The sequence below is a fragment of the Thunnus thynnus genome, chromosome 13 (genome assembly GCF_963924715.1).
Source record: "Thunnus thynnus chromosome 13, fThuThy2.1, whole genome shotgun sequence".
Classification (NCBI taxonomy): Eukaryota; Metazoa; Chordata; class Actinopteri; order Scombriformes; family Scombridae; genus Thunnus; species Thunnus thynnus.
This window is the reverse complement of record NC_089529.1, coordinates 30,843,869-30,863,950: the sequence shown is the minus strand read 5'-3', so window position 1 is coordinate 30,863,950 and position 20,082 is coordinate 30,843,869. Positions and strand designations below refer to the sequence as shown.

General features: G+C 41.0%; 2 protein-coding genes across 2 annotated transcripts; both read right to left on the bottom strand.

Moving 5' to 3' along the window:
• Nucleotides 1-5,298: 5,298 nt before the first annotated feature.
• On the bottom strand, nt 5,299-10,494 carry LOC137196178 (uncharacterized). The gene is made up of 4 exons (XM_067609020.1): nt 9,925-10,494; nt 9,145-9,353; nt 7,416-7,536; nt 5,299-6,965 (listed from the first exon to the last, which is right to left on the bottom strand). Exons 1-4 carry the CDS (start codon nt 10,420-10,422, stop codon nt 6,783-6,785), a joined length of 1,011 nt encoding a protein of 336 aa, XP_067465121.1. The 5' UTR covers nt 10,423-10,494; the 3' UTR covers nt 5,299-6,782.
• Nucleotides 10,495-18,810: 8,316 nt separating this feature from the next.
• On the bottom strand, nt 18,811-20,082 carry LOC137196317 (uncharacterized protein F54H12.2-like). The gene has a single exon (XM_067609186.1). The coding sequence runs from the start codon at nt 20,080-20,082 to the stop codon at nt 18,811-18,813; it is 1,272 nt and encodes a 423-aa protein (XP_067465287.1).

Here is a 20,082-nt window from a genome sequence, read left to right as displayed (position 1 = left end):
TTTATAGAAAAACTCAAACATCACAATTAACACATGTTGTTGCGTTCTGCACATTAAATAACGTTCTTAGAAATCATGACGGATGTGATGTTCTCCTGTTTCAGGTGACTTTGGATCATAATGTAGTGAGACTGTGAAAGTTTTCTCTCCATAAACAAACAGTGTAAAATCTAAAGAATTAATCTCTCTGCTCTCTGAGAGATTAATTAAGGATTAATCTCCCATTTATTAATGACTGATCAGGTTTTTATGAGTGAAAAATGATGTGTGGTTCAGTGTGGAGATGAATATTGAGAGGAAACTGTGCAGAATAAGAACAATATGTGAGAGTTAACCAAAAGATGTTTGAGGAAACTTTATACTTTATGAGTCTTGATGATGTTTTCTTGATGTCAAAGATGTAAAAGTGACAAAAATCGATTGACTTTTTGCAGCAGCTTTTCTCCAAAAATTGGGAAAAAATTGCAAGCAAAGTGATTTATTTTAAACTGCTACCAGTGAAGAGTCACATGTAACGACTTCCTGGATAAAAAGCTTCCTGCAAATCACAGAAACATCGATATTTCAGCTCTAATGTTTAATGTATTTTCTGAACATGAGAACCATGAGGACTCAAAGTTCTATAAAACAGAAAATACTGTACTTAAGTTCCATTTATAACCTTTATTACTGGATAAAACCTCATTTGGGAACATTTGGGGATTGTTTTGCTCGTCTATGGCATCGTGTTTGTTGGCAGGTGAGATTTGTTCATCTTCTACCTGAATGACATCAGTTACCGCCACACCAAACGCCGCGATTGGTCCAAACCACAAGCAGCTGCTGATTTGGACGTTTCATGTGGAAAAGTTGCTGTAATTTAGTGAAATATTGTGGAGATTTCTTGAATTTGTGTTAATTATTGTGATCACAAAATCCTAATTTCCTGGAGGGACTGATTAATGTATCTTATTGAAAAATAATGATAACATCTGTAATTTGGCAGCAGGTAGGAGTCAAAATATGATTTAATTCATTATAAAATCAGTAAAATAAGCAAAATACAAGAATAAAAACTCCAGGGCTGAACGTGAATATTAACGTAGTTCATCTCTCGTGAACTGAAGTAAAGCTCAGCAGAAACACGCTCACATTATTTACTCTGAAGTGCATAAAAGCTTAAGACAATATTGATCCAGAGGACAAATGTTAAAGATCAAACAGTCTCTGCTGGGAGGGAAACATGGAAGAAATGTGCAGAAATCCAGTTCAGTTCACATAAATGACGAGATGATTCACACGGCAGAGACTTAACGTTAACGTTGACGACACATCACCTGAACTTAAATCACTACAATAAGTTCAAATTCAGGTGTTCAGTCACATTAGCAGCAGTCTGTCAGTTCACACAGAAGCACGTTGCATTTGTCAAAGAAAATTTCCAGCCTCTATATTTATATTCTGGGGCTCTACTGGAATAAAAACTCCTTATTGATCTTCTACTGGTCCTTTATGCAGCCCCTCAGTTCAGCCTCTGTTTGAAACAGGCCGTTTTAGCTCCTGTCTCTTTAAGGCCCGCCTCCCGATGAGCCCACTCTGTTCTGATTGGTCAGCTTTCAGGAAGCTTCCTCCTTCGGCTCCGGAGGCTACGTAAACAAACTATAGTAGCAGGATTTCACTTCTTTTTCTCCTTCTTTACTCCAAATGTCAACTTCTCAAATCCATCCGAACATGTTGGAGCTGAACAACACATGGAAACACCTTAGCAACCACCTACATAGCGGACCAAATGGGTGAAAAAGTGAAACCAATGCGGAGGTGCCTTAAACCTGCAAAGCTGGCTCCAAAAAGAAGTCTTATTTATCTTCTATTTATCTTCTACTGGTCTTTTGACACAATATTAATACAGAAATGTTAAAGAGAAGGTTTTATTTTCATGTTCAGTCAAGTGAATGAAAAACATCCCACTGTTTGACTCTAATTATATACAGATGATCTCTGACACGGTTAATATTGTCATCGTTATGAGTAAATCTCACATTCATTCATTTAAATGGAAAAAAAAACCTCCAGAAGGTTTATAAATGAGTTGAAGAATGATTTTTCTTCTGTACAGATTCCAGTATGTCTCTGATTCTTGTATTTTATTTATTTATTCAATCATTTATTGCTGCCCCGTTGGTCATCTGTCTGATTTGTTGATTGGGTTTCAATATGTAAATAATTAATGATACAATGATTACTTTTAGTTATTTATTTGACATAATTTTCTTATAATTTTAAGTGGAAAATTGATCAATTTACTCTTAATGTAAACTTAATGTAAACACTTTTGATATGTACTTATTCATGTTGTAAGACTTTCTATCATCAGTTTATGAGTAAAGTGAGTTTGTAGCTTCCATTTATTATTATTATTATTATTATTATTATTATTATTATTATTCCGTTTACTGACAGCTAACTGATACGGCCACATGCATCGACCAGATGATTCCCTCAAAGAATAAATGCTGCTTTCTCGTTGACTAAACTTATATGAGATTAAATGCATGTTGATCGTGTCTCTCAGATACAAACATGCAGCCCACAGCTCATTTTTCTTCTTCCTGCTGCTTTTGCTTTTGTTTCTTCAAAATGATCGATCGAGCAGAAAGTGTAACTGTTACACTGGAGCTGATGATCGCCTGGAGGTGTGAGCTAAGTCCGGTCCTGTACGTCTTCTTCACCAATGACTGCGTGGCAACACACCGTCCATCTTCGTCATTAAGTTTGTGGACAACACCATCATCGACCTGATCACCGGGACCGATGAGTCGACCTACGGAGAACAAGTATGAGCTCATGATCATGATGTCAGAACAGCAGGACCAAGGAGGTGGTGTTGGACTTCAGGAGGGTAAAGGAAGCACTCACCCCCATCTACATGCAGGGGGCACCTGTGGAGAGTCAGCAGCTTCAGGTTCCCCGGGGTCCAGATCAGCGAGGACCTGAGTCGGTAGTCAGGACCGTGAACCAGCACCTCCTGAGGAGGTGCACAGAGCCCAGTATTTGTATCTGTATTTGTTGAGGCAGCAAAATTATTTGTATTTGTATTCGAATAAAAGTGGAAAGAGGCTTAAAAATCCTGGTTTTGTTTTTATCACACTTTTAACTTTAGAAAATTAAAGTGTTACAATAATCGTTCATGAATAAACAAGCTTACGAAGGAGGTCCTTCTAGAACTCGTCTCCCAGATCAGAGACGACTGCGCTGATTACTGAGCTAAAACTTTACTCATCGCCTCATCGCAGACAGACCTCTACCTATTTATACACCCATAACGCAGAGACGGCACACCGTGTAACGTGTAGGGAAGAACTTCAACGTACAACCTAACTTTGTGGAGAAGGAGAAGGGGAACTATAGGTTATGGAGAGTTCCTTGGGAGCACTTCGCGTGTGAGTAGCCAACCCAGTCGCCAGAAGAAAACGTTGGCATTGAACGTTTCTGCAAATCACAGAAACGTTGAATATCTACGTTTCAACATGTGAAATACGTATCACATCAATATTTCTACAAACGTAGCATATTAACATTTCCACCTGTTGAATAATGATGTTTTATGGTGTGACAACGCTGTGGTTAAGGACTGGTTAGGTTTAGGCATAAAGACCACTTGGTTAGGGTTAGGGGAAAGATCATGGTTTGGTTTGGGTGAAAATAAAAACAAAAAATAAAATAAAAACGGCCGATGTCTCACTAAAAAAGACGATTTTCTCGCTAAAAACAGCCGCTTTTGAAACAGGAAGCGGACGTTGGTTTCGGTTTCGAGGTGGTCTCAAACCGAGTTCTCTGCTGATTTCCAACTTGCTGCCAACAAACTTACTAACCATCCACCTGCCCCTCCTCCTCCTCCTATATAGGAAAGATCAACTCATATAGATCACATGTGAACTACGTCACTTTAGAAATGTTGATATGCTACGTATTTCATGTGTTGAAACGCAGATATTCACTGTACGTTTCTGCAAACCACAGAAACGTACAGTGCCAACGTTTTATTCTGGCGACCAGGCTGCAGTAGTTCAGTTTTATCTCTGGGGAACACCCCCAACTCCGGGAGTGATGTCCAAATTAGGAAATGTGCATCATGTAGCAGGTGGATGTGACTCCCCTCATTGAGACCTGCTGACAGACGTCACAGCGGAGCAGAGGAGAGACACTGAGATAGTGATGTAACCGACCTGTGTGCTGTTATTTGATGTTTTTTTTTTCCTTCCCAAAAACAAATAATTTTTAAAATATTTGTATGAAATAAATATTTGTAAAAAACTTCACTATTTACGCTTTGCCGAATAACGTACTTGTATTCGGGCACAGCCCTACAGAGTTCTCTCTGGCTGCATCGCGACTGCAAAGCCCTGCAGAGGTACTGAAGCTGCTCAGTGCATCACCAGGTCAGAACTGCCGTCTTTCATCTCTCTCTTCTCTTTCTTTTCTCTCACCTTTTCTTTTCTTTTATTCTTTTTTTTACAATTGTAAATATTTATTTTGTACTCTGGAACTGGAGCTCGAAGAAGCCAAATTTCACTGCCTTCTGTGTTGCTGTGCACGTGAAAATAAAAGCTCTTCAATCCTGAATCTTTAAGATTTCCATCACTTCACATTACGTTGACTTGTATTCGTTTCCTGGAGACTTAAACTAACTGTTTAACACCTTCAATGATTTACATTATGGGAACTTGAGTTTTGTCCCCAAATGGGAGGCGAGTCTGACTGTAAACAGACAGAGCATGAGGAACGCTTGGTACACACACACACACCTAATAGAGCAATGAACACTGACATCTGGTGGTTACTGTCAGTAAGTACAACTTACTGTGTTTATGTTTTATATGATATATGATATATGATACATAGGTGTACATATATATATACACATACAGTATATATGCTGCATTGGTGGAAGAAGTATTGAGACCTTTTACTTAAGTAAAATTAGAAATATCAAAGTATAAATCCTTTACTGGTAAAAGTCCTGTATTCAAAATCACACTCGCTTAAGCAAAAGTACGAAAGTATAAGATGCAAAGTTTACTTAAAGTTTATCAAAAGTAAAAGTACTCCTCATGCAAAATATTTCCATGCAGTGATATATATATATATTGTGTATATATATATACTGAATCAAAATCGATTTAATATGGATTTTTTGACACTGATCAACAGAAAAAGATCTTTGAATGTCAAAGAGGAAACAGATCTTTAAAAGTGATATAAATTAATAACAAATATTAAATGTGTAATCTGTTCTAGTCATAAAATTGAGATCTGAAGAGTAACTAAAGCTGTGAGATGAATGTAGTGCAGTAAAATATTTCCCTCTGAAATGTAGTGGAGTGGAAGTAGAAAGTAGCATCACATGTAAATACTCAAGTAAAGTACAAGTACCTCAACATTGTACTTAAGCACAATACTTGAGTAAATGTACTTGATTACATTAAAATGTGTCAAGTTCAAGTTTATTAAGTCGTTCAGTTGAATGAAATGTTTGTTTCAGGACCACAAACTGAAGTATGATGTATTATTTTATTTGCAGCAGGTTTCAAATTTAAGATGCAGACCCAAAGTGATTTACAAACAGTTTTAACCACAATGAACATAACAATTTAGAAAAGGTTGATAACCACACAATGAAAGATTGTGAAACGATACCAATAAAACCAACAGGAAACATGATATAAATAGCAAAGACAAACATTTAAGAGCTGATTAAGATGGATTAAAAAGGTATTTCTTTAAGCTGTACTGTATCTATGAAGGTTATATGAGAGTATATAAAGCTTTACAATCAAGCAGAAGGACTTTAACATGAATTATAACAGATAGTGAGCAGTGGGGTGATGTGATCTCTTCTTTTGTGTGTTAGTCAAAATCCTACGGGCCGTGGCGGCCGTTTTAGATACATAGGAGGCGCTCTCAAGCACATTTTGGCACTTCGGGGGTTAATTTTTACATTTTATCAAATTTTTCACCAGACCTGATGTGTGTGCCAAATTTGGTGAGTTTTTGAGCATGTTTAAGGGGTCAAATTAAGGATTGAAGTGGCGTATTAATAAAGAATAATAATAAAGAAACAAACACACGAAAAACAATAGGGTCTTCGCCCTTTGGGCTCAGGCCCTAATTATAACAGATAGTGAGCAGTGGGGTGCTGTGATCTCTTCTTTTGTGTGTTAGTCAAAATCCTGTCTGCAGCATTCTGAACTAACTGTCATTTCAGTTTCATTTTAATTTTACTTTAACAGTAAAAATGTTAAATTTAAGCGGCTCATAATAAAAGCATGTTTCAGCATCCTTAAGTGTCAAAACTTGATTAATATTGGAGATTCCTAAAACATATTATTAAGAGTGCTATCCCATCTTGAAATTCCTTCTAGAATTTTTGCCACTTCATAAAAAGGTTCAAATAAGTTTATTACCTGATGTTAAGAATTCTTTGGCAAGACACTGAAAAACATCTGGATAAAATGAGAAAATGTCTTTTGCACATTAAAGCTAACATTAAGCTACATAATGACCCCACGGTGGGCAGGACATTCATCTTAACACCCTTCACCCTGTTTCTGTCTACATGATATATAAATGTAAATTCACATGCCAAGACATCTGCATAATACAGATCATGAGTAACTGGTTATGAATCAAATACTTTAAAAAAAACTTTTTTCACCCTTAAATTTTTTTGACAAACAAACGGCCCTAAACATGAATGAAAAAGCTCTTAACTTGAGAGGAGACTCAACTCTCTTCTAAAATGACTAAACTGCATCTGCTTCTGCTGACTGAGCCTTAACCAGAACACCACCGCCGGGCCACAACTCTTCCACTAAAGCTTCAGCACTTTTGTCATCATCAAATTTTTCTTTAGAATTGATTGGAGCCGTTCCTTTTTCACAGTACGTGAGGTTTTTTCTCAGTTTGTCAGGATCAAACTCCAGCACCTAAAACAGAAGAAGAACAGAACAGGATGACGAGCAACAACAGTTTCCACAAGACAGCTGTTATAACGCATATATATATATATACATATATATGTGTGTGTGTGTGTATATATATATATACATATACATATATATGTCCATGTCCCCTTAGGAGCTCCGTAGGAAATCGCTTGAGACTATCCAAACAAATTTGAAGTCAAATGTATATGAATGCCATCATTTGATCACACATTTATGCTTTACTGGAGTGTTTCCTTTTTATTCTTGTACAGAAAAACTAAATATATTAATTTAATTTATGTAATGACTTATTTTTGCACAGTTAAAGATACTGAGTGTAAAAATATCATAATCTACTTTCCCAAACCCACCATGTGTGATTTATGTGTAGAACGTGAACTGAAATGGTGAAAAGATATTTTCTCTGTACAGTGAAATAAATGATCGTACCTGTCCATCCTCCACATGCAGGGCAACGGTGATATGATCCCAAACATAAAACTCACGGTCACGTCCAAACAGCTTCTTCACCTCCACCTGGTTTTCATCTCGTCTGTGGACCAACTTGAAACTGACGCAAAGACAAAAAGCAGAAACAGAAACAACACGTATATTAAACTACAAAACTAATAAACTAAAAGCTTATTTTAAGTAGTAAGTTAGTTAGTGTTTTGTTCTTTTGTTAAATGATTAATATTATAAAACACTGGCGTGTCACTGTCATGAGTGTTCCCCATGCTGTAATGGAGATGTTTTAAAGGTTCACTATGCAGGATTTGTCAGTTGATGTTTGTGAACACATTATTCAAAGATGGTCCCTCCTCCCAGCTCAACGAGACAGAGAGAGAGAGAGAGAGAGAGAGAGAGAGAGAGAGAGAGAGAGAGAGAGAGCAGATGGCGAGTGAGCTAGAGAGTGAATGAAGAGAGCGAGCAGTGCTGGTGAGAACAAAGCCGTGTTTCACGGTTACGTTCTAAAGCACAAGTAAACACACCCACACCTCCTCACAAAAATAAATAAGGAGTTTATAACTGGGAATCATGCAAAAATATTCCAGTAGACCCCCAGAATATAAATATACACCTGGAAATGTGCTTTAAAGTCTGTGTAAAGTGATAATAAATATCTGTTCTGAGTTTTTCACACCACAGAAAAATGTGTAAACCACCAAATTTGACTGATTTAAATAAAATTGGATTCAAAAATCATGGAAAAACAAGCAGTATTCTGAGATCTGAAATGCTGGCGGCACGTCTGCTGCTGGTGATGAAACCGCTGGAAACATGGCTTAACAGCAGTGTCCCCAGTAGCACCATCGAGCTATCGGGCTGCTACATCCTCGGGTAAGACCAGAGGGGCGTGCTGGACTGTGCGTTAATATTCACAAAGCTTAGTGCACCAACAATGCCATTATGAAGAGGCACTGCTCTGCTAACCTAGAATATCTCATAGTTAAGTGTCGACCTCTCTATCTGCCCAGAGAGTTTACACTGTTGACTGTATATAAATACAGACGACTTGTCTTTCTACTGCTATGCAAAAGTGAAGCCAAAATATCTTCTTTCCGAGAGCGGCCATCTTGTAGTCTGCGCAGTAGAGCCGGGTGGAGGGATGACATCCCGCAGGAAACATCCCCTCAGCCGCCTGCCATCTGACGAGGTTTGAGAGTGGCTGTCAAAGCTGTCAATCATGATGTCACACCCCCTTTTATATCATCAAATAACTAATTAAAACAAACTTATCAGAATAATGAGCACTTGCACAAGCATCAGTGTGATAAGAACGACCTAAAATGAGAGACACCATCTTTGGGATAGTACTTTGATTTTGTAGTTTGGCTCATGTCCCATCCGCTAACATGGAGGGGGCGGGACTTATGACCTATACTGCAGCCAGCCACCAGGGGGCAATACAGATGTTTTGGCTTCACTTTTGGGGGACTGTCATGATGTCCATATTTATATGCAGTCAATGGTTCAGTCAAATCCTGACATGGTGAAACGGTTTAATGGTCTAACTCCACAATACAGTACTGCATAGTTTGCAGTCTTTTCACGTTTTCAGCAATTATTTTCTAACGTGTGTAATGTGTTTCAAAAGAAATCTCTGATTTTTCTTTACACAGATTTTAAACAGTTTGAACTGCAGTTTTTCAGTGGAAGCAACATTACATATTCTTACCTGTGAGTCTCACACATGGCCTCAGGTCTCCAGATGAAGTGACCATCATTACTGTAAACACAGATGGCGTTCGGGTCGTCAGTCAGCAAAGGAAATTTTGAGAACAGCTTCTCATTGGCTGGGCTGTGGACCAGCACAGCGTACATCACTTCCTGTTTGTACAGGACGGTCTTGTACACCCGCATGACGGGCTGAGCGTTGGCACAAAACTAAAGGAAATAAAACAGGATTTAATAGAAGAGTCACACAACAACACACAGACGGCACCGAACATCATCCAGATTCTTACAGGTGTGACATAAACTGTTGTCACTTAAACACATCGTTCAACTGCAGATCAACAGCTACACATATGAACTCAGAGTAATTCAGCAAAATCTGACGGCATTTTACTTCAACACTACAACCCTGTAACTGTTTCACAATAAAATACCCTGCTGGTTCACAGATGGAAATCTTTTAAAGTGAAGCAGAAGCAGGAAGTGAACCCGACTCTGAGAGTAAAGACATCAGTAAACTACAAGATGAGGCTCCAAACCACAGAGATTCAGTTAGAAGATACAAAAGACTTTTATATTTCATTTATAAACCTACTGAGAGCTCAGAGACTTTTATATAATCTTTTATCCTTCATGCATTCATATGACATTATTTCATCCCAAAGATTTATAACAAAGTAAACTTTTACTCAGAGTACATTTCAAATGAGCTGCTTTTAGTTGGATGTCAGTAAAGTGTACTATGGTTCTGGGGTGTTAACAGACCCTGTCAGGTTTGTACCTGCTGGCTGTAGGCCGTCAGCAGCTCCTCCAGGGGGAAGGTGAAGCGGTACGAGCCCAGCCTGGAGGACTTCAGGAAGGCAGGCGAGGTGGCGAACTTCTCCAGAAAGCTTTGCTGTCTCTGGACCTGCTCCTCCGTCCGGTCTGGGTAGATCTGCTCCAGGAGCCTCCTCTCAGCTGACTGTATGTCCTCAGGTCTCACCATCAGACTCCACCACACCAGCCTTGGAGACCCTGGAGGGTGCGGGTCAAAAGGGTCACGGAAACCATTATCCCGTCTGATTCCTTTTAATCCATCTCTGTCTGTGTCGTGTTGCAGATGAGTCACATGAAACTCTGGTCGGGGGTACTCCGGGATGTTTTCTTTGAAGAGATATATTTTTTTTTCTTCTTCCAAATGTTCTGTTCTCAAAGCTTTCTCTTTCAAATCACCCAGTTTCAGGTGCTGACCTTCACAAAAGTCTTCATCATGTCCTCGTCTGTTCTCCTGTCTTCTCATGGTCAGGTGATAAAAAGACAAATTAAAAGTCTTTACTGTTTTCTCTCCTCTGTTATCCAACAACAGCACAGTGCTGAACTATTATGAAGTTTGATGAAGAGCCACTCCCGTTGACTCTTTTAAAGAGACTCATTGCATCATCATGATGATGTCACACTGGGGAGGAGTCAAGAATAATGAGACGTGTTTTCAGTTACGAGACTTTGTCTGTTCCTTTCTTCTCTCCTCTCGTCTCTTCTCTTTTTTTCCTCCTTTTTTCCTGATCAGACGGCACTGTTATCTTAATTTTATCTATCTAATATAGTTTTATTGGACATGTTGTGACTCCTTTCTCACTCGGACGTGTAGATCAGATTAGAGAGTATAAGGTGCACCCTTTCGTCAAACATGATTTTGACAGGTCTAGGTCAAGAGGTCACCCTAATTAGCATATTTTATGCAGAATTTATGCATATATTAGGTTATCGTGGGAAAGTGTGAAATTGGTAAGTTATGTGTTGAGACATGTTAGTCTGGCGCGGGTATTTTGAAATGCGGTATTATGGCATTTTCTGTAGAAAAATAGAGAAATGAATAAAAAAGTGAGAAACTGTGTTAAAAAGATGATTTTTTCAGCAGTAAGTTGTGTTTGTTGATAGAGAAGAAAAGTAAATTAGAAGCACCTTCTGCTATCCTGTTTCAGCAGTGAATACCTAATAAAAATCATTCAGCATTCTGGAGTATTTTGAAGAAATAATATAGTTGAGTGAAAAACTGTTTCTTTTTTTTTTTTAGCGGCATGGTTGTTGATGGAGGAAAAAAAAAAAAGAGAAAAAAGGAGAGAAAAAAGGAGAAAAAATAGTAGATTAAAAGTACTTACTATGACTCTGCAGTAAAGTAAAACCTAATAAAAATATAAACCCTCTTTCTTACCTATTCTTTTTTTTTCTTATGGTAGCCTTGTAACATAGTTTTTTTTTTTTTTTAATAGCAATGATAATACAGAGTATTTCTTGACCGCAGACAAGACCTTGAACTTCAGACGACGCTCCGGCATAATGTCAGAATAACCTGAACAAATGCAGGAGTCCGACTTATTACGCGCGCACATCCCCCATTTTTTTCTGTTTTTTACAGCTATATCAGAAGATGATCTGGCCGAAATTAACCTGACACAATCACACTACAGTGCGTATTTTTATATACTTTTTCTTTCATTATTTAACAATGTTCTGAACAGTTCAGTTAAACAATTTTATTATTATTATTATTATTTTTTTAAACACTTACAGATATTCCATGACTCTGAGAGGAGAAGAGGAGGTGAAAGACTCATCAGACGTGTGAGGATGGTGGAACGGAGAAGAAAGTGGAGTCAGGACCGTCGACGGCAAGCTGTAATCGGAAGAAAAAGCCTACAACACAGACGTTTGACTCTGACAAGAGAGCTTATTTCCTTCTGTCGGTATGTTATAGCGATGAAGTGAAATGATATAACTTTTTTTTTTTTTTGTAAACTGTAGTAAGAGAGTATGGATGAAGAAATAGATTTAGAGACTTTTTTTAATCTTTGTCAACCCTCTGTTATACCATATGAATTAGAGACGACGGTTAGAGAATTAAATCAGACCCTAGGGACTTTAGAGCTCGAATTAGACGAAGTAGCGGTCGTAGGTGAGAACTTTACGGACGCTTTAACAGAGCTTGAACAAATTTGCCGTCAGGAAAACTATTTTCAACCCTTACACAGCGCTCTTTACTGCTTAAATCAGACCCCCTCCACTGACCCCGCACAGCAGAATGAATTGGAGGTACAATTGGAAGGTCAGGAAGACCCCTCAGAGCAACGAGGAGGAGGAGGGGGAAATCCGACTCATGAAGCTGAGTCGATTCCAGATCCCCCTCCCCCAGCTACCCCTCCTTCTCCTCTCCCTCCCACCCTTCCTTCTTCTCCCCCTGCCACCCCTCCAGATCAGAGAGATCCTGTAGACGCTATAAACGTTGAAACCATACGGCGTGACCGCTTCAATAATCTAGAGTTGAGAAGTCTTCTAAACTTTCCTCAGATTGGGCGGGTAATAGATTATGCTACATTTTACCGCGAAGTCATGAGAAGCCTTGAAAACCTGTTAGAGAGAGTGATCCCAGAGCTTAGACCTAATGATATGTTACAGTTGGAATTGATAGGTGAAAATGTGCAGAGACACACCTCAGTCAACTATCAAAATGACGACGAAGCGGTTATGGTGGCTTTTCAATCCTTAGTGGATCAATTAGTACAATCAAACGCAGCGATTATGGAAGATGGGGGGTTAGAATTAGTTGTGCAGGTGGTACATAATCACAGAGGGGGTGCCAAGAGAAAGTTGGAAAACACTTTAGACTGTGAAATCCTCTCCAAGAAAGCTCCACATCTGTATGTGACAAACAACTCGAACAACCAACTCTGTTTCGCCGTCAGTTTAGCTCATCTGATCGATTCTAATCTTACAGATAGCCAGGCTGTAAACTTTGGGAGAGAGTTACAACGTTTGGTTGGTTTAGACGAACATACCCCCGTCACCTTCAGCGACATATCCAAGTTTGAAAAGATTGTGAAGCGTAAAATCATGGTGTTGTACAGAGACGAGGGCCAGCGCCCCCTCTCTCGATTTGAGACGGACTCACCCCAATCAGACAAACCCCTGTATCTGTATCTGTCTCAGGAGCATTACTACGGTATTAAAAACATCAAAGGATTTACAGGGAGGAGATACATATGCAGTTACTGCCACATTGGATACAACGACTCTCACAAGCACACCTGTGCCGGTCACTGCTTGGTCTGCATCGATCCTACATGTAGTAAGGAAAAGAGAGAGCCCGTCTTTTGCAAAGATTGCAACAAAATGTGTCGCTCCCCCTCCTGTATGGTCAGGCATAAAAAGAGACGAATGAAAGATGGAAAACGAGTCAGCCTTTGTGATCTGCAGAAAAAATGCCCTAAATGCAAACTGTTTTACTGTATACCCACATCTACGGGCTTTAATAAGCACAAGTGTCCCCGGGCAAGATGTAAAATCTGCGGGGAAGCGCTACCCTCTGACTCTAAGGCAGCCGTCGAGAATCATCTCTGCTACATTCAGCCTCTCCCCCGCGATTCAGAACATACAGACAAATTAATCTTCTATGATTTTGAGACATTTGTTGATGATAGACACGTGCACGTCCCCTTCCTGGTATGCACAAAAACGTTAAAAGGGTTAGAGTGGATGGCCTATGGTCAGGACTGTGTCACAGCCTTTCTCATGCACTTCAGGAGACCCCTTTATAGGGGCTCTACATTCATAGCGCATAATTCCAGAGGATTTGACGGCTACCTGCTCCTTAATGGTATGGTAGAGTTAGGTTTACAACCCTCTATCATCATGCAGGGAAGCAAAGTCCTATGCTTCGAAGATCCAGATTTTAATCTGAAATACATAGACTCCCTATCCTTTCTCACCATGCGTCTCAGCGCTATGCCAAAAGCGCTGGGTTTCGATGATCAGACCAAGGGGTATTTTCCTCACAAGTTTAGCTCTGAGAAGCGACTAAACTACAAAGGGCCCTACCCCCCACCCAGTGATTATGGCATAGAGCGCATGACGGGCGGTGAGCAAGAAAAGTTCTACGGCTGGTATAAAGAGGCTAGTCGGAGGGTCTTTGATTTCAAAAAGCAGGCGATACATTACTGCAAAAATGACGTCGACATCCTCTCTACAGGCTGCATCAAATTTAGAGAGGAGTTTCTGAGTGAGACAGGCGTTGACCCTTTTAGCCGCATCACTATAGCCTCAGCTTGCATGAAGGTGTTTGTCACAAATTTTCTGCCTCCCCGTAGCTTAGCCATACCTTCGCCCGATAACTACAGGCACCAATGTAAAACTTACTCCAGAGCCAGCATTCAATGGTTAGAATGGGTTTCTTACACCCAGGGGGTTTTCATCCAACACGCTCTAAACAGAGGAGAGAAACAAATTGGCAAGTACTATGTAGATGGTTATGCAGAGGTGGGGGGTGTGAGGTACGCCTGGGAGTTTCAGGGATGCTTTTATCATGGGTGCCCGACCTGCTATGACCCTAGCGCTACTTGCCCAATGACAAACACTCCCTACGAGGAGCTACACCTGGCTACTGAGGAGAAAATACAGACGTTAAAGTCTGTTTACGGCGTACACACCTATGTCATGAGAGAGCACGAGTGGGTCGAGATGAAAAAATCACACCCCGGGGTAGTAAAGTTTCTCAAAACCTCTGATTTTCCCGAACCTCTCTCCCCCCGACAGGCTCTTTTTGGCGGTAGGACGAGTGCCTTCAGGTTAAGGTACACGGCGGGGGAGGACGAGCGTGTATTATACGCGGACGTCACTTCTCTGTACCCGTACGTCAACAGCGTCTATCCTTACCCTCTAGGTCACCCCGTCATTATCCACAGAGACTTTGATAACCCTGAAAACTACTACGGTCTAATCAGGGCAGTCGTATACCCACCTCGAGGGCTCTATTTACCCTTGTTACCCTACAAAACGTCTAAAGGTAAACTAGTGTTTACTCTCTGTCGCACCTGTGCAGAAATCAACAATCAGCAGGGCGCATGCAGACACGATGAGGAGGACAGGGCATTGACGGGGGTCTGGGTCACGGTTGAATTTAACAAGGCCCTTCAGCTAGGGTACAGAGTAGGTAAGATTACAGAGGTGTGGCACTTTGAGGAGCGTAGCGACACTATCTTCTCAGGCTATGTGCAGACCTTTTTGAAAGGCAAGCAGGAAGCTTCGGGGTATCCTCCCGAGGCCGTAGATCAGGAGAGCAGGGAAAAGTACATCAGGGAGTATCGTGATAATCAGGGTATCCAGCTGAACGTCGGTAAAATTGAGGTAAATCCTGCCAAGAGACAGATGTCAAAACTATGCCTAAACAGCCTCTGGGGAAAGTTTGCTCAGAAAAACAATTTGACTCAGACCACTCTGGTAAAGAGTGAGGAAGAATTTTTTGACCTAGTGTTTTCAGGAAAGTACGAGGTCAAATACTTCTCCTTTCTCAGCGACAAAACCGCTATGGTGCAATGGAACTACAGCAAGGGGTGTGTGGTACCTCCTAGTAAGGTAAATAATGTATTTATAGCCGCATTTACCACCGCATATGCCCGCTTGAAAATGTACGGTTACCTGGAGAGGTTGCAGGAGAGAGTTCTCTACACAGATACAGACAGCCTGGTTTATGTGGTGAAAGAGGGAGAGACTCCTCTGGAGCTGGGGGCCTATTTAGGTCAACTGACGGATGAGTTAGGGGGAGACAGCATACAAGAATTTGCCTCCGCAGGTCCAAAGAGCTACGCGTACCAAACCCGTCAAGAGAAAAAAACTGTGCTTCGTGCTAAGGGGATCACTCAGACTCAGGAGTGTTGTGACCGAATCAACTTTGATAGCGTTAAAGAGCTGGTGGAGGGCTACCTGGAGCGTTCGGAGGAGGGCGTCATCGACACCCCTCACCAACAAGTGGTACGCGATAAAAGGGGGTTTCTCTTGAGAAACTCTTCATTTCAGAAGAAGTTTAGGGTGGTGTATGATAAAAGACGCCTGTTTCCTGACGGTACGACTCTGCCTTTCGGATATTAAGGGACTTTTTTTTTTTTGTTTTGTTTTGTTTTGTTTTGTTTTGTTTTGTTGTTGTTTTCTTTCTATGATGGAGGAGGTAAACTTTGATCCTAGACTTTGTGTACCTTTCTCATGTATGATTGTAGGACCCAGCGGGTGTGGAAAAACTTTCTTTGTAAAACGGTTATTGGAAAACTGTGAACATGTGATGGATTCCGTACCTGATAACATTGTGTGGATTTATACGTCTTTTCAACCCATGTATGATGAACTGAAAAAAATGAATAAAAATATCAAATTTGTCGAAGGACTTCCTGACTCTTTTGAAGATGAAAACCTGTTCCCGCCTGATCAAACTCATTTAATCATTCTAGACGATGTTATTTTTCAGGCCTCTGATCACCCAGAGGTGGTTAAAATTTTCACCCAATACAGACATCATAGAAATATGAGCGTCATGATGTTGACGCAGAATGTATTTCATCAGGGTAAATACAGCCGCACCATCAGTCTGAACAGTAACTATCTGATTCTGTTTAAGAACCCACGTGACAAATTACAGATTAGTGTATTAGCTCAGCAAATTTTTCCCTCCCAAAAACCCTTTTTCCTGGAAAGTTTTGAAGACGCTACCAACGCCCCTCATGGGTATTTATTGGTTGATCTGACGCCTTCCTGCCCAGAACAATACAGACTGAGATCGGGTGTGCTTCCTCATCAGTGGCCCACGGTTTACCTTCCCAAGACAAAATTCTGACCTTCCTGAAACCATGTCGGCGCGTTTAAAAAGAAACGCCCCCTTGTTAAAGGCTCTGTGCCTCGCCACACCTCAAAAACGTCGGGACATTCTGGCTTACTGTTCTTCGGACTTTATCCAGGCTCTGTGTGAGATTGCTTTAAATGTTTTGAAGGGTAACGTCCCCTTATCTACCGCTCAATACAAAAAACTAAAAAGACAAAAAAATTTCATCAGACTGCTGGCCGATAAAAGAGCCGGCCTGAAACGCAAACATCAGACTTTGATGAAACAGTCGGGCGGTTTTCTTTTACCTCTGCTTTCGACGGTTGTACCTATACTCGGGGATCTTATCGGAGGACTGGTTAGAAGAGGATGACTATGAAGAAGGCGCATAAAATGTATCTCCTCTCCACCCACCAATTAAACCGTCTGACCCAGCCAGAGAGGTCCATCAGACAACAGCCAGAGAGTGATTTGGATGTTAAAATGAGAGAGATGTTGGATGAGCGGGGTTTGAACGCCCATGAAAAAATTAAAAAATACAACACCCTGCTTCAGAGATATCTTAACCTGATCAAACAAGGTCAAAAGGATGAGAAGAAGGTGACGGTGACTCTGCAACGTGATCCTGGGATCGAGCTTTCTGAAGCTGAACGGAGTGAGGAGACAACACCGGAGGACTCAGAGGACATGATGGGAGAGGTGGTGAAAAGTCTAGCCCCACGTGATCGTAAAAATGCGGAGTACATTATGAGAAAATTAACCGAGAGTGATGAGGGGTGGACCTCTAAAGGGGAATTTATTTATAAAGGGACGATTGTAAAAGGATCTCATATGATTGATTTATTTAAAAACCTCATGCAGTGGTCTAAAAAATCTCAAGCCCGTCCACCCGCAGGTTGGAAAAGTTTTCTAAATACTCTGGCAGAAACGAACGTTCCCTTATCCTCCATCCGCAACCCCCGCGCCCGCGATCAATACCAACGCCTGAAATTGGGGGAGGAAGCCCTAGGATCAGAAGAGGAGGAAAGAGAGGAGAGGGAGGAGGGGGCCTCTTTTTCCCACGACAGAGGGAGACGCAGAAGGAAAAAGATGTTAACTCTATCCCCACGCTGGATTCAGCCCAGAGAGAATGAAGAAGAAAAAGTCCCTCAAAGACAGAAAAGAAAATTATCTTTATCCCCACGCAGGATTCAACCTAGAATCGACTCTAAAGCCCTGCGTTGGTTACCCCTTGTGTGAAAAAAAAGACAAAAAAAAAATGTATAATTGATTTTTCTCAATAAAGAATGTTTATTAATCAAATGCAAAGTCTACAGCATTTTTTTTTATTTTTTTTTTTTACATTTTTTTTTCTCTAGCACATTTATCTTATTTATTTATTTTTTTAAAAAAAAAAAAGGTCTACAAGACATGCAAGATCTAAACAACAATAAGAAACAACAGCGATATAAAAAACAAAACAAAAAAACAAACAAACAAACAAACAAACAGAAGATTTAAAGCATAGCACGACGTTTAAACGTTTCTAAAGAACAAGCGCCTTGCTGACAAAACTTACTACGGTTTCTAATACAGCGTTGAAATTTTTTCACAAAGTTTGATGCTTCAAGATCATTTTTTATTGCATCATCGTCGTACAAAGACAAAACTTGTTGAAAAGACAACCCACAGGCGCGATGGTACAGATAATAAACGCAATGCTGACCACATGCGTCGGATAAAGGATTCTGAAGCTGGAGGTTATGGTACAATATCTTGCTGGAGCGATTCTCCAGAAACTGTAAGATGCTACGAGGGTAGTAATTAAAATCAGGAGCAAATCCAAAAGAGTCAAAAAAAGTCCCCGTCCCATCTTCTTCCAACGTCAAAGATAACCAATGTTCCCCAGGTTGATGTCCTTTATGAGTGTTGACGATAAAGTAGGAGGGTGGTGTAAACGAGCGTGTCAGTAGAGGTAGCTGGTCAGAAGCCCACACGCCGCAGAAAACGTCTCCCAGCACTCGGTGCATCAGACTCTCCAGCTGATGGTTATTCATTTTTTTTTTTAAATCAGTAATAGTCCACCAATACCTGGCATTTAGAATCAATCTCCAGAATAGAGTCGTAACAGGCGTACACGATGAGAGTAACGGTGTTTGGCAGAGGCTGTCTAAATCTCATCTCCAGCCTTAAAGAGCCGTTGGAAACCGGGGATAGTGCATCGCTGTCCTCTCCGGGGGTGAGATTAAACACAAACAGCGAGTATCCCCGTTCAAATTCCTCTCTGTCGATGCTCAGGGGTAAATCTTTCAGATGCCTCCCTGTGGCGACGAACATGTTGTAAAACTCTCTGACGGAAGCCCCCTGATTAAATTGAGGCTGGAAAGCTTTAGAGGGCACCTGTCTACCATCCTGGCACAGGGCTAAGTACTCCACATCGTAATGGTGAAAATTGAAAGGGCATAGATTTCTTCTTCCTGTGAAGGCCTCGTGATTCACCATGCCTAATACGATGTATTTAGGCATCGTTCCCAAAAACAGATTCTCCTGGTTACAAACTCTGGAATTCTCGGGTATGGAGTAAGTTTTCACGCTGACGCGTGACAGGGGGTAGAGAGCGTTCCCCCTCAGTAAGGCCGAGGCATGACCTAGACGCACGGCGGGGGAAACGTTAACTTTTTTAATAAATAGAGAAGCCCCCTGTATTTTTAAACGGAAGGTACCGTCTGTGGCGCACATGAGACAGAAGGCGTCGCTGGCGCGAGTAAGTTTGATTCTCATATCCACCGAGTTCAAGAGGAGCCTCTCACTAAAAAGTATGTCGGTGTGGAGAGCCCCCAGCAGGTGAACCTCTCTAGAGTTAACCGAGAAAGCGGCTCTCTTGTTTAGCCCTCTATTAGGCCCGTTAATGGGCACTATAGAGTCCATAGCATCGGCCGTGTCTTTGTAAAACAACCCGGCGCTGAACTGACTTTTTAGCGTTTCCTCCGAATAGTTGAGCAGGGTCTCGATCATGGCTCTGTAAGGGTGAGTGGCGCTGGATTGAGAAATCAGTCTATCCCCGAGAATAATATCGCATTGGCTGAAGATGGTGTTCAGAGGGTAATTGACGAGACCTACAGCGGCGTTGTCAGGCAGATCCGTTCCATCGGCGTTGGTAATCTTGACACGAAGGTGGAGCAAGGTGTCGTTCAGATCCAGATACTTTTCACCGTCTCCGGGAATAAAAAACTCTATAGGACCCCCGTCTGTGATGGCCGACAGGGGCATGATTTCGGTGTAGAGTTTTTCATCGATAGATAGCTGGGTCATGGGAGCTGAAAATAAATCCAGCTCTGCCAT

Excerpts from the sequence above, each read along its gene's own strand:
- LOC137196317 (XM_067609186.1), bottom strand. The coding sequence starts at position 20,082 with ATGGCAGAGCTGGATTTATTTTCAGCTCCCATGACCCAGCTATCTATC.
- LOC137196178 (XM_067609020.1), bottom strand. The coding sequence starts at position 10,422 with ATGAGAAGACAGGAGAACAGACGAGGACATGATGAAGACTTTTGTGAA. Across the intron at positions 9,354-9,924 it reads TGACGGCCTACAGCCAGCAG|TTTTGTGCCAACGCTCAGCC; the intron begins GTACAAACCTGA and ends TATTTCCTTTAG. Across the intron at positions 7,537-9,144 it reads GCCATGTGTGAGACTCACAG|TTTCAAGTTGGTCCACAGAC; the intron begins GTAAGAATATGT and ends TCTTTGCGTCAG.